Below are 17611 nucleotides of genomic sequence, written 5' to 3' on the forward strand. Positions count from 1 at the left end.
AGTTGATTTCAAAAGTATATGTTATAACCTATATACAACATTAACATAAAATGAATTAATGAAAGAACATGAACACAATTGAATGCATAACAGAAATATATATATATATATATATATATATATATAGAAAAATTGTATTGTAAAAACAATGACATTCAATCATACTCATGTTTCTTTCGATACTCATGTTTCTTTCGATGTATAGATAAACTATATTTTCTTCTTTTTGCAATATTGACGTCGATCAATTCTTTCTTATTCTTTCAATATGGGACAATAATATTTTTCCCTTCACCTTTCCCATGTGAGCAACAGTCATAATCTTCTTCACTTGCCAACAAGATGGGGAAGAAAGAAAATCCTGGAATTTCAATTGAATTAAAGAATATCACATGAAAATTTTGATTTTGAAAATCATGGATAAATCTTTTCGTAATTAACTTTATTCTTTAATAGAATATAGCAATGAGTAACTTAAAGGATTATGAAAAAATTGATTTGTGGTCACAATAATTAAAGGTTTAAAAAATCAAATTTGTAACATTAAATCTTTTACATTTCAATAAAAAAAACTAACAATAATAAATATAACTGCCATAAATTACGTAAAATTGACATGAATAAAAATCCTAAATCCATAAATCTAAAAGTGTAAAATTGAAAAACGTTAAACATTTGTAAAAATTAGTTTCTAAAAGAGCTTGTCCAAGACATTATCTCATTTAATTATTATGCGCCCCAAACATCCCCTAAGGAAAATAAACACCCACTCCAAACATCAAGAGCAAACGTTTATTGTGCCGTCACTAATATTAGGGGCACTTGCAAATATGGCAAAAAAAAAAAAAAAGAAGCAACACGTTTAACATCCACATTTAGTTTTTGCAAAAAACTGACAAATTTTTTTAGTGGGGGCCCAAATTTGGGAAAATTGACAAAATAAGCCTCATGCAGGGTCTTTTAAGTTTTTTAATCGCCCTTCTCAAAACACAAGTTTTCTAATCATTTGCTGATATCACCTACTTTGCCAAATGACCTCCAATGCCCCTCCTTACTTTGGGTACCAAATTTTAGTTTCCCTCCTCTCACTTGGGGCCCAATATACCAAAGTTTTATTTTCCCTCCTCCCTTACTTGAAAACACTCCATTTCTCTCTCATTTTTTTCCCTTGTTTTGCTTCTCTCATCTACAGGCAACTCTCGATGCTTGAACTCCAGCATCTATCGGTCTTTCCATTTCTCTCTCACTATTAGGGTTGTTTTGCTTCTGTCATCTACAGGCCACTGACTGTCGATGCTCAAACTTTATTATCCATCGGTCTTTGTTTTGAAATGTTTCGTTCGGCTTGTTCGCATATAAGTTATTTATTTATTTGTTTACTGGGTTGTTGATTTTTAGACGTGGAGAGAGAGAAGCTGACGGACAGGGCGAGAGTGCAAAACAGATAACTAAAGAGATCGTGAATAAGCTTGAACGAGAATGAGCTTGAACGAAAATGAGACGTCATCGTGAACGATTAATAGCATATAAGTGGATATATAATAATGTGGAAGAAATAGTAATAAGTAAGCGACCGTGATTACAATAAGGATAAATTTTAGAAGTACAACGAAAATCATCGAAAATTATCACGAACGAGAATGAGCGTGTAAGAGAAAGAAGACTGTAGGATATTGAGAAAGTAAGTAAGCAGTAATAACAAAAATAATAATAATTGATTCATTAAAGTAGGAAACAGGGGCTCCATCCATCCATCCCATTACAAAAAGTTATTTTTAGTAGCTTAAACAAAACAACAACCATAAGCTACTACTAAAATGGGATTTTAAAAATTATTATTATTATTACGGCGTAGACGGGCCAGTAACTGATCCATCCTGTCCTTCAGACGAAGTCGTTCCTCCTTCTCCTCCTTCAGCAGTCCCTCCAGCAAGTCCCGCGTGTCTTCAATCCGGGCTAACTTATACCTCGTGTTGTTGAGCTTGTATTGCGTTCGACGTAGCTCTCTCCTGAGCTGGTCGTTTTCTTCCCGTGCTTGTTGAAGAGGACAGTTAATTGGCACTCTGTTCTCCGCGAAGGAGGAGGGATGGTTTGAGATAGGACTGGTTGCTCCGTCGGAAGAGGAACCGTCCGACTCGCAAGATGTTTACATGTTTGCTTCTAATAAATGTTAGATAGATAGATACTTCTAATCTGGATGTCGTTGTTGTGTACTTTGTGGTATCTATATATAGAGAAATTCTTGGTTGGTTTCATGGAAAATTGAAAAAATAATTAAATCGAAAATTGGGATAACAGGTAGGAAGGAAGAGGAAGAGTAATTAATTACTGCATTGGAAAGGTGGAAAGACAACTGAGACTGAGGATTTGAAAGGGCGCATTAATTAACCACCCTCCCTCCCTCTTACTAACCTCTTAATTATAAGATAAGGGGGTATGGATACATACGTCTAGAATGCGAGATAGCGAGAAAGAGAGAAATCGAGAACTTTAGAAAGCGAGATAGCGAGAAAGAGAGAAGTCGAGAAATTTAGAAAACGAGATAGCGAGAAAGATAGGTTGTTATTTATCTTTGCGATATTATAAATATACATGGAGAAGAACGACAGCGAATGAGATCGAGAGCATAACATCGACACAGCGAGAGCAAGAAAACGAGAGCGAGACATCGAGATCGAGACAACGAGATTGAGTCAACCTGAGCGAGACAGCAAGATCGAGTCAATGAGAACGAGTCAACGAGAGCGAGACAGCGAGATCGAGTCAATGAGAACGAGTCAACGAGAGCGAGACAGCGAGATCGAGACAACGAGAGCGAGACAAAATAAGCCATAAAGTGAGACAGATTCCAGATACTGAAGAAAAAATATATATACTACTACAGAAGTTGGGTGTTCTCATAGAGGAGGAACTGCCCTATCTGATTGACTTACACCGTCCCCCTATATATGCATCCAGATGTCCGTGCCTGCGTAATTGGGTTAGTACATGTCTGTCTATTGTGACTCGATGTACCGCATCGAGAACACTTGTTCACAACACGACGCTCACCGGTTGAGGTGATCCGTTGCGTTCTACGCCGGCCTGCACGTTTAACAAGTCGTGGTGGTTGGACGGGAATAGGATGGTAATCAGGTGGCCTTTTCCATTCCGACATGTGGCCTACCAGTAAGATTGGTTCGGCGTAGGCACCAATTAGGGAGTCCACACTGTAGCATGGATCGATCAACGTGTGGTAATTTATATTCTTGTGCCTCGCTGCTGCAATTGCGTGCGAACATGGAATGCCCATGTACTGGAACTCCATGCATGTATATGTACGGGCATTCAAATCAACCGTCCCGTCCAGGCCACCGTCCTTAACATGAAACATGCACCAGTCTATTGGTTTGACTGTGTAGCGACGAGACTTCTCAAACTGTACTGCAAGTCGCTCTTCTGCATAGTCTGAATGAGAGGTGTTTTGGGTGGACCATTGAGTCCTTCTTTCGTGGAACCATCTTTGTAGCAATTCGCAGATGAACTCGACAATCTTAGTGATAGGTAACTCTCTAGCCTCTTGAAGGAAGGCATTTACCGACGCAGCGCTGTTTGTCGTCATGTTTTCATATCTTCTACCAACTTGGTAGCATCGGGCCCACCGTTCTATCCCAATTTCTTGTAAGTATTTGGCAAGTGAACCCGATCCAATCGATAGTATTTGGTTCCAGTAGTACGTGAACTGTGACTTCCGATACGCATACGCTGCATCCTGATACAATTTGTAAAATGGTGCATTCTTGAATCGAGACTTTATGTTGTTCCCTAGGTGATAAGTGCATATAGCATGGAATGCATCCGGGAATATCTCACTTGTTGCATTGGTGATATTTACATGTCGATCATATATGAATACAAGTTCTTGTTGGTCTCCGATCATGTCCTTCAAGTTCTTCATAAACCACTTCCACGATACATCGCTTTCGTTGTCTACAATCGCGAATGCAAGTAGATATATTTGATTATTCCCGTCCATGGCGACACCTATTAGTAGCACTCCTTTGAACTTCCCCTTCAAATGTGTGCCATCAACCATAATTACACGCCTTGTAATTGACTGAAACCCTCTAATGCTGGCACCCAATGCCATGAACAGGTATTTGAAGTTAAGCGAACCTTCAGTCTCGAGGTGGAAAATAGTACCTGGATTCTCTATTTTTATCGCTTCACCGTACGCATGGAGATGCATGTAGGAGTCCTCCAGTCTGCCCTTAACAATAGCGTATGCTAACTCTCGTGCTCGATGGGCCTTGTCATAACTTATGTTCACCCCGTACTCTTTACGGACATCCTCCTTAATATGCTTTATCTTGTAAATACGACCGGTTCCAGCAACTCTATCCTTAATAAGATTCGTTACGACCCAGCTGCTCGTCTGTTTGTGGTCGTGGTTCACACTGTCAATCGTGCAGGTGTGTGCATCTACATACTTTGATATACAAAATATCGAAGATTTACCGACAGAGTGGGCCGCAACCCTCCAATTGCATGTATTGTCGATGCAGCGAACAGTGAACTTTGATTTCGTTTACCTACTGACATTGTATTCACGATTAGATCGCATCGCTGCATTTGACAGCACCATACGCAGGTCTTGCTTTGAAACGAATATCTTCCCCACGTGCAGTTCCGATCCGCTTGGTAAAAGGTTGTACCTTGTGGCCTGTTCTATAGTCACGGTGCTTGGGGATTGAGGTACTGGTATTTGGTGATCACCAACATTACGAGGGTCACTAGATGAGGGTTCTACTCATGGGAAAACATGGTATGTCAAAGGACTTGCATGTCGTACTTGTGATGTATTATTTAATTCATCAAATGGGAATACATGTACTGTACGAGGACTTGCATGTTGTACTTGTGCTGTATTATTTATCTCATCTGATGAGACGTGCATTACGGGAGGCATGCGTGTCGCGGGGGCGACCAATTCCGAGTCTTAGGTGTATATACAGTCTGAATTGTGCATGTATACGTCGTTCAACCCCCACTCATCTACCCCCATGGAACCTTTTTTCGGTACAGATCCTCCATTAGGAATGGACTGCTCTCCATCTTGGTTTAATCTAGATGACTGTATGTCAATACTTTCGCGAGGGACGGTCGATACAAACAGTGGGACTTTAGAAACCTGTTCTTGGACTAATGCAAATCGGAGGTCATCGTCATCCGTTACGAACATTGGTGGTGAAATCGCATGCCAAGTGGTACGGTACCCTAATTACCAGGTCGTACCTATTGAGGTCGACTTTCATCAATCTGTACAACCGATTTTTCAGTTCTTTGTACGTTACTGTAAGTGGGACAATTATGCCTTTCAGCTCACCGCCGACATACGAATTTGTGTTGTCTTCCCACGTACCACCAAATCTTATGAATAAACTTTTACCAATCTCTATCCTGCATTATAGAAGGGGGGACAAATACATACATGCATTTTAGATTATCGAACAAAACATGTAGGCCACAGAGTCCTCAAACGGTTGCTATTTAATACGTACCTGTCTAGTTCAGTGAGTGTGGGATAGTTAAAAAAACGTGACAGGGAATGTTGGTAAAAGTCTGATGTATTAGTCAATCATCAGAATATTTAATTTAACACGTGAATACACATTAATGGTTGTGAGAGAGTGCTTACAGCGTGATAAAGAAGTGTAATGCAATCAATGTCCTTCTGATGCTTCAACAATCGAGCAAGGACGAGGGAGAAGAAGAAGAAGAAGAAGAAGAAAAGGAAATTAATGCAATGGGGGGGGGGCTTGGATGCGTTTAATGAGTTTTTTTCTCATAATGGGAAAAAATTGTCTAACAAAATAAAATAAATAAATTTAATGCGAGTGGATTGGTGAATGACATCTTATTACCATTACACTCTGCCATGCAGTTCAAACAGCCACATCGCATTAAATGCATCTGACAACGTGTGTGAAAAGAAAAGAAGTAGAAGTTACTGTGAATAAAAAACGATATCGAGAGCGAGAATGATCGTGATCATGCGCTGTAACGACAATATTGAGAAAACGCGCGTCGAGAGGGGACATAACGAAATCAAGATCATGTCAGATCGATCTAACTCGATCTCGAGCGAGAGGGTTAGATCGAGCTAAATCGAAATCGAGAGTGAATATCATCGAGCGCGATTTTGATCGAGTTAGATTGAGTAAGATCGAGATCGAGATCGAGAGTGGATAACATCGAGAGTGAGTTTGATCGAGTTAGCGAGAGGGTTAGATCGAGTTAAATCGAGATCGAGAGTGAATAACATCGAGAGCGATTTTGATCGAGTTAGATCGAGTAAGATCGAGTAAGATCGAGAGTGGATAACATCGAGAGCGAGTTTGATCGAGTTAGTTCGGGTTAGATCGAGTAAGATCGAGATCGAGAGTGGATAACATCGAGAGGGAGTTTGATCGAGTTAGTTCGGGTTAGATCGAGTAAGATCGAGATCGGGAGTGGATAAAATCGAGAGCGATTTACATCGAGAGCGAGCTTCAAAGATGCAATGGAAAAAAAATTGAGTTCATTCAAAGTAAGGTTCATTATGCCAAAGTTGTGTCGCATACTGTCTTTTAATGTGCGACACTTCAGCCTGAACAAGAGTTTCTAAACTATTACTCGACACAAGATATTCCAGAAATTTACATGCAAAAATACCACAGTCTACACTACCTTTCTGCCTCGTGTCGGTCGTAAGACGGTATACACGCCACGGAGTCTTCTTCAGCTTGCAGTCGGTCGTATCCATCAGCCCACATGCGTACAAAAGCGATGGGATTGTATGACTCAACGGCCGCACGTCTGTCAGCAACTTCAACGTGGAAATGTGGCCTGGCAATGAGTCGTATACAAAAATCTCGGACTGGGTCATATCTATCGCAACCAGGAGCCAGTGATCCTTGATACAGAGCGGGCTGTACACTACGTCGACGTCCACCCAGGATGGAATGAAATCTTCCACCTGACCCAGCACGGCATCCATGCACTCCTTATACTCGTCCCAAACATTGGTTGTGTCCTGGACGACCTTCCCCTTGATTCGTGCGTACGGACCACCTGCAGCGGCAATAACTTGCTGCATAACAGCAACATCACACACACACACAACACAATCACCATTAGATTCGTCGAAACACAAATATTATGCGTGTATGAATGAACTACCTATCTTACCATTTGTAGTGGGTCCAGGACAGAAAACTTATGAACGCACAGGTGCGGCCGACTACCGAACTTCCTCATAATGAAATATAGAATGGCAGCAGCTTCCTGCATACACGAGTACAGCAGATATGTTTGGTGAAACACAGTACAGTAATGGGCATAGGGTAATGGGATGTGTTGTATCACTTACCGGGTCTTTGACCTTCTCCTTAGGATTGAGGATGTTAATGAAGAATCTTCTAGAATATCCGCTCTGCACATTCCAAGTTGTAGATGGTCGCGTTATTTTGTCATTCCCAGGGTCCTGTACTCAACGCATCATCTCCCTAAACTTGGCATCCGGAAAGTTATGCAATGGGTTGTATTTGGGACGAAATGGCCTAACCTGGCTGGCAGGTACGTGATCCACATCAACCATCTTCTGCTTCTTCTTCTGCTGACGCGTGTCCTCCGGACTGAATGGTCTCGTTTCCGTCCGCTTACGCTCGGTCCTTCTTGTTTCGTCGGGATACGAAACCTACAAAACACAAGGAAGAGGCAATTTTTTATGCTGTACATAGTTTGTTAAGTTTAGAAAAGAGTGTGCAGGACCATACCTCGATTTTCCTAGCCGACTGCTTATGAGCGGTTTGTTGTTCGATTTTCTTCGACTTAGTGAGTTCGTTAACAGCAGGAACCGCTGACAACGAGTGGGGCTTCTCGGGGGCCGTAAACCGGATTGTGGTGCCTTTTTTGCCATGAGAGGGGTTCTTCTCCTTAGTTGTCTTGTGCACGATGGCCAACGGTTCAGGAATTTTGTCTAACACGAGGTTAGTAGAACCCACGGGATCACTCGAATGACGGGTGGTCGGGTTTTCAGCTGGTGTAAGGGTGGGAATAGGTTGAGGGGTGGGAGTCATATATGCTGGTGTAGGTGTGGGAATAGGTTGAGTAGTTGGGGTCGTATCCGCTGGTGTAAGGGCCAACTCAATATGCTCGGCTTGACGAGGCCCATGGATCATGCCACACGGACCATCAATGTTGGTTGAGGTAGGAGGCTTGAAGGTTGGATCGGACGTCGTCTCTGCTTGTGGATCCTGTACTATTGGTGGTGCCATTTCGAGTTCCACCATCTCTGTCGAAACAATGGGTGTCACCACTGCAACGTCCAACTCCACCGAATCGACAATACACGCGGGGTTGGCTAGTTCTGTATCTCCAAGATCGAATGGGGGTATGGTCATCTCTACTCCATCCGTTGCCTTTTCATGCAACGACGCTTCTACAGGAACACATCGTCCTCCTTTCCAGCATAGGAACCTCCAGGTTGATTGTCATCAGCATCCCCATCATGCTCGGGGATAACATTGGATACCAATGGATGTGACATGTGGACTGTATCCGACGGAGAGACACCAATATTCACCTCTCGCCTATCGATCTGCAAACGAACTAACGTATTACCACTTCGATTGAATGAATACATAGAGTATACGAACTATACCAAGTTATAGGAAAAGTCTACTTGGCACAACCGTTGAAGCATGAGTTTCATTTCACTCAAGTCGGACTTGACCTCCGCCAAATCCGTCTTCACCTCCGCCATGTCCGAAGCTAAAAGATCCAGCCTTCTCTCGATAGCCCTGAATCTATCATTCGATCGACGGGTGTCGTGTCGTTGTGTAGGGCAAGCATCGCGTGACGTCGCTCGCGGTGATTGCCGCGTGCTTTGCCCCACATTCGACCGAATAAAAGTACTTGGTCGAAGTACTTCGACCGGTGTCCGTTGCCCACCTTCAGATGCGGCCTCTGTACGTGGCATATCCGAAGACACATCCGGCATTGCCTGTACATTCGTTTCCAACGAATGCGCATCGTCGAGTGGGAGATGGTCTTCGGCGCCAAGATTGTCGGTGATGAGGGAAGGATTGTGTCCATCATCACTGTCGGAGGTGGAACACCCAGGCGCATTTAAATCAACCACCTCTCTTTCGTCCAATGGACACCTCTTGTAGTCCTTATCCAGCTCTGTCTCCACGAGTGGATAAGATATGACCAACTGAACATAAATCACAAGAACATAAGGAAGTGTAAATACCATTACAACTAGACAACAATAAACATATTATAGATCACTTACCACCGCTGAACCAAGGACCTCCTCCCTCAGATCTTTTGTACCGACGACTCTACTGCACGAATATCGAATTATCCGGGGAATGGCGGTCTCGCTCAAACGATTGACACCGGGAGTGATGAGAGATGGGACAACCTCGTATATCCACACCTGAATATAAAATTTCAGTTTAGTCTCACACCTAAAAAAAGTTTTCACAAACAAGGACAACGAGTATGCATACGTATTGATTACCTGAAATGCAAGCAGAAATCCCGGTAGGCTATATTTTACTAGATACTTTTTGTTCGTTCTTACTTTGTTCTTGTATAGCGCAACTTTTCCATTCATCGCACGCTTCAGACCGTTAACTGTCCTACTCCAGACATCAGAACCCCAGTCCAAATGGTTGAAGTAGTCCAAGTCATCGACTTGGTTATACAAGTCGATGTCAACCTTCGACTTGCTCTTGCTCTTTCCCATCATCACAAGCTCCGTGTACAAAATTAATGTCACTTTAACGGCGTCCTCCTCGTCCTCGAAATCAGTCTGCTTGTAAACCTCCACAAACTCTTCGAGCAGCATGGAGGCTTCATCGTTGAAGTACTTCCTCCGCAACCTATTCTTTCCAATCTTTTTCTGGACCACCTTACCGGGCAACCGCCACAATCCCGTTATAAGCATGAATTGATCCTTCGAGAATGTCAACACGTTGCCACCAATTAAGAAACTCATGCTGTCGTCACTACTCCCAGCAACCTCCCGTGACAGAAAGTGATGAACTACCACTGCAGAACATCATCTCCAAGTCGACAAATCGACCAAATATTGTTCTTTTACGAAACATATCAAGTTGGTCCGCTGTGAGTTTATCCTTGATAAGCCTGTTGACATTGCTCAAGTGAGACATGCTGGTAGCTTGAGCCGGAAAGCGGTCATTCTCCTTAATCCTCTACTGATGGTCCATTGTGCACCTGCAACAAATTGAACAAGATATATGATGACAAATTAAGCAGATAGAGAAACGGAAACACGCAAGTAGTTCAAAAATTTAATAATTGAACATGATACATAATCACGAATTAAGAAGACAGGGAAAGGGAAACACGCAACTAGTTCAAATACAAAATGTAAAACACTGTAATTTTTCTCGATCTCGCTGTTTCTCGATGCGAGATCTCGATGTTTCCCGCTCTCGATTTTGCTCTACCTATTTCACACCCTATAATTGCAAATCAATTGAGCTTCTCTCGTTCTCGATATTTCTCGCTCTCGATCTTTCTAGCTTTCGCTGTTTCTCGATGTTCTAGCTCTCGATATTTCTAGCTCTCGATTTTTCAAGTTCATTGTATCCATCACGATGATTCTCGATTTCGCTCTTCCTAGCACACTCACGATAATTGTAAATCAATGGAGATTCTCTCGTTCTCGATATGTCTCGCTCTCGATCTTTCTAGCTCTCGATGTTCTAGCTCTAGATTTTTCTAGCTCTCGACCTTTCATGTTCACTGTATTTCTCGATCTCATTTTTGGCTCTGGCTATTTCAACATCAGCCCCCCCCCCTTCAGTATTATTGGTTTTCAAAAACACGATTTTAGTCTCCATCGATTCATTTCCCTGGCGCCGATTACGTATTATTTTCCTCTTCTTCGAAAGCCCTAGATGTGCAGTGTAAAAAATCCACAAAAATCGCAAAAGAGACAGAAGAACAACGTCAGGGTTGTACAGAACTTACGAACAATAGCTAAAATAGCGGTAATTAAAACGAAAATCTTAAGCAATTCGAGAGATAAATGCACTGACCTAAAGTTAATGATGAAATCTCCTTCGTTGTAATCTGCAACCAAAATTACTTCGTCTCCCCGCTTGAAGACGACAGGGTCAGAGTTACCTTAGCGAGTCACAATCGAAATACGAAGGAGAAAGATAACGAGATCTAGAGAAATGTAATTTCAATCGCAGGTGAAGACAGTCAAATTTGAGTCGAGCGAAGAATGCTGCAGTGTGAGTGCGCTAAAGATGGAACAGACTATTCGTATTACCCAAGTAAAGGAGGAGGGAAAACTAAAATTTGGTACACAAAGTAAGGAGGGGCATTGGAGGTCATCAGGCTTTTGGCCTCTCACTTTCTGCTCTTTTAATATCTCAATAAGGTATTTGTCCATCCCAATTGACCAGTTAATATTTTTTTTTATCACTCATAGTTCCACAATCTCTAGCATCATCCAATGATAGAAAACATAATAAGATGTTTAAACTTTATTAAAAGTAATCAAATATTATAAAATAATTGACATTTATTGAAGCAAAAAAAAACAATTATAATAAAAAATAAATCTCTAATGATCAGATAAATAATCTTGTCACATATGAGCTGCTATTAAATCTCGATTTTGTTCGCCTCTTTGTCCATCCTCAGTTAAAGTTACTCCTGCTATAGGACCAATGTGTATTTCACTATCCCTAATTTCATTATCAACTCTGCAATTAATCTCTCATCTGGATCAAAAATCATAAGAAAATTATGTATAATGCAACATGCTATAACTATATCGGTTTGTGTCTCAAAACTATAATGTGACTCAGTCCCACTAGATATGATTGGAAACCTCTTCTTTAATACTCCAAATGATCTTCCAATTGCGTTTCTTAAAGATGCATGTATGTGATTAAATAACTCTTTTGGAGATTGGAGAGCGCATGCTGAATATTCTTTTAGATGATATCTTGTCCCACGGTAAGGTGTAATAAACCCAGATCGCATCATAAACCCCGCATCAATAAGATAATATTTTCCTATAAACAACAATCATACAATAATTTTTAGAATTATATTTTATGCTTAATTATGTTAAATATCTATAGAAAACATTATATGTGTTTGTGATATATATATATATATATATATATATATATATATAATATACCTGCAGGAATTCTTATACTATTTTCTCTTGATAATGCATCTTCTAGAATTCGAGAATCCGAAGCAGATCCCTCCCACCCAGCTAACACATAAGTGAATCTTAAATTAAATGTGCATGCTGCTAAAACATTTTGTGTGGGAAAATCTTTTCTTCCTCTAAATCTTGATACATTTTCTTTTCATACTTTTACCTGCAAATGTGTTCCATCAATGGCCTCAACACAATCCTATATATATAATAAATACTTAATGGTTAATATGAATTATGTTTAAAAAAAATTGAGATATTTAGTCTAGAGTATTTACCGTAAAATATGGAAAAAATCTTGTGCTATTTTGAATTTCGGGATAAATTGAAGTTCTGTTTGATTAAACTAGATATTCTTCTTCCAAAGATATAATTACCTTTAAGACCTGATGAAAATGTCGACTCACTGTTTCACTTGAGTGACGAAAGAAAAAGCCAATTGTTCTGTTTCTCACATTATGGGCTAAAATATGCAAAAACTTGACTACTTGTTATTCTATAGAACTATATTGACTATCTTTAATGTATCTTATACCCTTAAGTATGTCAACTAATCTTCTAAATGCTAATGGGCCCATTCGTAAGATATCTCTACTTCGTTCCTCATTGGAAATAAATCTCATCAATAAATATCTTACTTCTTCTCCTTCTAATCCATGCTCAGATGGAGATCTTGTAATGTAATTTATGTTTTCATAAATTTCTAATAAGGTAACGACATATCCAATACAAATTGTTCTTGCACCAACTGCAATTCATCTATTTTACATCCAATTTATCATGATATTATCTGTATTCATGCTTTCTCAATTGAAATATCAAATAATAAATACAATTATGATTATAGGGAGATTTTAGTACAAAAAATAATCACAAATAATTTTACTGTTAAAAATAAAATATAGTTAGCTTCCTAAACACATAAAACCACATTTTAAATATTTATTATATGTTAAGAAAATAAAATTAGTGACATAAGCCGTCACAAGAAAAATCCAAAAATAAATTCCAGAGAGATTTTGGTACCCAAAATAATCACAATCAATTTTACTGTTAAAATAACATAATATAATTAGCCTTCCTAAACACATAAAACCACATTTTTAATATTTATTATACGTTAAGAAAATAAAATAAGTGACATAAGCAAAGTAAAATCCTAAAATAAATTCTAGAGAGATTCCAGTACAAAAAATAATCACAAACAAGTTTACTCTTAAAAACATAATATAATGAGTTTTCCTCCACCCTCTCACAAAAATAGAATTTACAATTAAAAAAAAATACAAACAAATTATTTGTGAGACCACCGTCTCTTTATTTTAGAATGGAGGTTGAATATAGATACTACACTACTTCAAATTATATTTACTAGTTCTCACTCTATTCAAATAAATGAAAAAAAATGTTATTTTTCCCCTTAAAAATTTGAATGAACAATAAAACTAGAAATGAAAAGAAAAAAATCTTAAACAAAAAACACATATGAAAATCATTTTTCAGCTCAATTTAAATTTGTAGCAAAGTGTTATTTTTTTTCTTTTTATTTTTTATTATAGTTATTTTACACTAATGAAAAACAAATGCAAAGGGAGGAAAGAAAAAAAAAATAAAAAAGAAGAGAAAACTACTAAAAACCATAAACAAGAATCAAACATAATTAAATAGAAGAAAACTAAATTGTGAAGAAAACTTAACTAGAACAAAAGAGAAAACCAACCTGGAATTTACTTGATGCAAAAAAATGTTTGTCGGTAAAGATTTAAATTACAGATATTAAAGTGAAGATAACTATTAGAATAAAAAAAAACTAAGAGATAGAAGAAAAATTTGAACTAACCTTTCTGACTTATTATTTGTGTAGTAGAAAAAATTATGCTTAGAAGGGATGGTGCGTAAAAGAGAGGGTGTAGGAAATAGGATTTGAAATCGTTTAAAATACTAGAAATGATTTCAAAATCCCAAATCAGAGATTCCAAACAGAGGGTAGGAGGAGAAGAAAAAAAGAAAAACTGGATAGATTTTAAAGTGTGTTCAATGGAAAAAACTAATCTGCGATTTTTAAATCAATTTTTCTATTTTCCTTGTTTTCTTTGATGAGTCATGAGAAAAAGACGAAGAAGAAGATGAACTTGAACAATAATGAGCGTGAGGTCGGAAGTTTCAAAGTGAACGAAGAAGAAGATTTGTAGCGAAGTTAGGAGTTTCAGTTTGAGCCAAAAGTTTCAGATTCAGCTTGAACTACGATAAGCTACAAAGTCAGAAATTTAAGTTTCAGATTTTGTAGCGACTTGACTTGAAGGAGACGATTTGTAGAAGTTAAAAATTTTAGATTTTGTAGCCGCTTGACTTGAAGAATAGCATAGTTTGAAGTTTCAGATTCGAAACTGGAGGCCAAAATAGGAGATGATAAAATCTCTGACTATATTTGTAAATATGCTAAAATAAATAGCTCACCATTGCAATTACCCTTAATATCAATATTGATATATTTTCACACTTGGATATTTGACGCTATAGCTGTAGTTGCAGACTACGGTCGTTCATTTATCGTCAGGAATCCCGCCTTTTTATTCGGCAACGCCCCTTCCGCCGAGGCTCTGTTTCTTATCCAAAATTCGGCAGCCATTAATGTCCAAACTCCTGCTCTCCTCCCACACCCACCTTCTCACCCTTCCCCACAAACGCCCTTCATTGTGTCTTCACAATCACAATGGCGTCCTGCCCATCCGCTCAGTCCTCTCCGCTCCAGAGAAGCGTGGCAGAAAGAAGAGGCAGCCGCGGCACCCTAAGGATGACGCTTCCACTGCGCTTGAGAAGGGCCTTCGCTTCACTTTCATGGAGGAACTCATGGACCGCGCCAGAAGCCTCGACTCCGTCGGCGTTTCTGATGTCATTTACGATATGGTTGCCGCTGGATTGAGCCCTGGACCTCGCTCCTTCCACGGCTTGGTTGTGTCTCATTCTCTCAACGGCGACACCGAGGGAGCGGTGAGCTGCTAATTTCAATTAAATATTGCTTTCGTTCCATTATAACTTTTGTTTTCAATTTACTTTCTGTTTCGGATATGTAGTTTTCTAAATTTTATTGGCTATGCTGAATGTAGATGCAATCTCTGAGAAGGGAACTAAGTGCTGGACTTCGTCCTCTCCATGAGACGTTTGTTGCATTAGTTCGGTTATTTGGTTCCAAGGGTCTTGCTTCCAGAGGCTTAGAAATCCTTTCAGCCATGGAGAAATTGAACTATGACATTCGCCAAGCTTGGCTCATTCTTATTGGTAATCTCTTGAACTTCCTGACGAGACTGCTTCCAACAGATAAATTTTAATCATGTTTATATTTTGTCTTAGTTGCTTGAGTTATTTTGACTAGACGAACTCGTAAGGAATAAATACTTAGAAGACGCCAATAAAGCGTTTTTAAAGGGTGCCAAAGGGGGTCTCAGAGCCACTGACAAGATTTATGATCTCCTAATTGAGGAAGACTGTAAAGCTGGGGATCATTCAAATGCCTTAGAGATCTCATATGAGATGGAGGCTGCTGGGCGAATGGCAACAACCTTTCATTTCAATTGTCTCCTTAGTGTCCAGGTGTTGTATCTTACTATTGGACAATGCCGTTCATGTCTTTACTATTGTGCCTTGCCATTGTTTCATATCAATGTGTGTTTTTCTTGACTTTGCTAATTCATCCCTGTTTTATCTCACTTTTGACTCATACTGGCAAAGTCTAGTGGAAGGACAGTTAAAGGGTTCCTTTTTGTTAGAAACCATAAATTTGAAGTTTAATTCTCAATGATTGGAGTACAACAATGTTTGGAAGTACAAAGGTTCAATTAACTCTCATCTCAACTAAAATCAAGGAGTTAGATTAGAAAATTGAAGCTGGTGGATTTACTACAGAATATTGAATCTTGAGATGAAACCTCAATATTCTTTTTGTTGAGAGGGACCATACTTTTGATAAACTGTTTGCAAATATTATCTTCCTTTCTATCACTTGGTGTAAATTGTCACCTCTTTTTAATTCTTATAGTTATGCTACATTTTTGACCAATTGGAGAAGTTTCTTGTAACTTTTTGGTTTTGGGCTTTTTCTTTCCCCTATTTTTGTGATTACATACATCAATGAAATTGTTTCTTATAAAAAAAGAAAAAGGAAAATGGTTGTGGGTTGAATGCCAAACAGACAAGAACATGGATTCAGAAATTTAAAGTTGATTGGAGATTTTCTCCAAACCCCACCTCTTGATCAGAAGAATGAATTCTGGTACTTAGCTGGAGTTGCCATTTGCTACATTTTATGGTTAGAGCAAAGAGGCACACCTTCTCGAACAGTGACAGCCCCATTGACAAGCTATGGGAGGATGTAGTTCACTTAATGGCTTTGTGGGTTCTTGCTATGTACACCAAGCCTCGGGGTCACAATGACAACTGCGAACCTGACTCGAGGGGGCGACTGCTGAGATAAACAAACTAAACAAAGAAGGGCCCTTAATTTTAATGTTTTTTTTTTTTGGTAATTACTCCTTTTCATTTGGTTGACCAAACTGTAGAGTGTTCCTCTAAGCTCCCTAGTCTCGTACATCCTATGTTGTTCTCTTCACCTTTTTAATGATTAGTTACAGGTCTCTTATAAAAAAATGTAAAGTTGATTGGTTGAGGGAAGGAGATGATAACTCCTGGTACTTCTGCATATCTCTTTTGCAAAGTAGAAGAAAGAACTTGTGCAGCAGCATTTCAACCTTGGAGGGCAGGTTAAAGAAGAAGATTGCTAACTATTTTAGAAGGCTGTACGAGGACAGTGGGAAGAGATGACTTCTCAAGGGATTATAGTGGAACCCTACCAAAAAGGAGGTGAGTTTGTGGATTGAAGAAAAGCCCTTTGGGGAAGACGGAAGAGGACATTTGATGGCTATTAAGTTCCCTAGGTAAATGGTGTTTCCAAGATTATTGTAAAGGTGCTAATGGAGAGGTTAAGGAAAGTCTCCAAACCACGATTTCAGAAAATTAGCAAGCCTTAGGGAAATAAATCTTAGTCACCATTTTCATTGCTAATAAAGTTGTAGAGGAAGAAAAAAGCTAGAAGCAGGTTGGTTGATCAAAGTGGATTTAGAGTAGGCCTATTGAAGATTGTAGAACACAATTTCCTATTTATTTCTGTTTGAAGGAAAGTGTACATCCCTAATATATTTTCTTTGTACCCTAATATATTTTCTTTGTACGGGTATACAAATAAACCATACAGAAGGAAAGGAGAGGAAATTGGGGAAACATAATAAAGGGATATGGAAGTTAATGCTTTAATCGGAAAGAAGAAATGCTGGAATGCAACATTGGGCTGAAAAGAAGGGCCGATTT

The 17611-nt window shown here is 39.2% G+C and overlaps 2 protein-coding genes across 2 annotated transcripts in view; one reads left to right on the forward strand and one right to left on the reverse strand.

Moving 5' to 3' along the window:
• Positions 1-2929: 2929 nt before the first annotated feature.
• Positions 2930-5221, reverse strand: LOC148210759 (protein FAR1-RELATED SEQUENCE 4-like). Its single transcript, XM_088125176.1, has 2 exons — positions 4993-5221; positions 2930-4461 (listed from the first exon to the last, which is right to left on the reverse strand). The coding sequence occupies exons 1-2, from the start codon at positions 5219-5221 to the stop codon at positions 2930-2932; spliced, it is 1761 nt and encodes a 586-aa protein (XP_087981302.1).
• A 9544-nt stretch (positions 5222-14765) lies between these two features.
• The window catches only part of PTAC3 (plastid transcriptionally active 3), a 38240-nt gene continuing 35394 nt past the window's right edge, over positions 14766-17611 (forward strand). Inside the window, exons 1-3 of the mRNA XM_022295988.2 lie at positions 14766-15241; positions 15358-15529; positions 15624-15841. Coding sequence (XP_022151680.1) covers positions 14882-15241; positions 15358-15529; positions 15624-15841 — 750 coding nt within the window. The 5' untranslated portion in view covers positions 14766-14881. The remainder of the gene's footprint in view (positions 15242-15357; positions 15530-15623; positions 15842-17611) is intronic.

This window comes from Momordica charantia (genome assembly GCF_013281855.1).
Source record: "Momordica charantia cultivar OHB3-1 chromosome 6 unlocalized genomic scaffold, Mcharantia_2.0 BLBB01000006.1, whole genome shotgun sequence".
NCBI lineage: Eukaryota > Viridiplantae > Streptophyta > Magnoliopsida > Cucurbitales > Cucurbitaceae > Momordica > Momordica charantia.

Bases quoted from the DNA above. Each gene is read 5' to 3' on its own strand.
- LOC148210759 (XM_088125176.1), bottom strand. From the start codon at position 5,221: ATGTTCGTAACGGATGACGATGACCTCCGATTTGCATTAGTCCAAGAA. The intron at 4,462-4,992 runs GTATATACACCT...CAAAGTATGTAG, and splicing joins ATACATGCACAATTCAGACT to ATGCACACACCTGCACGATT.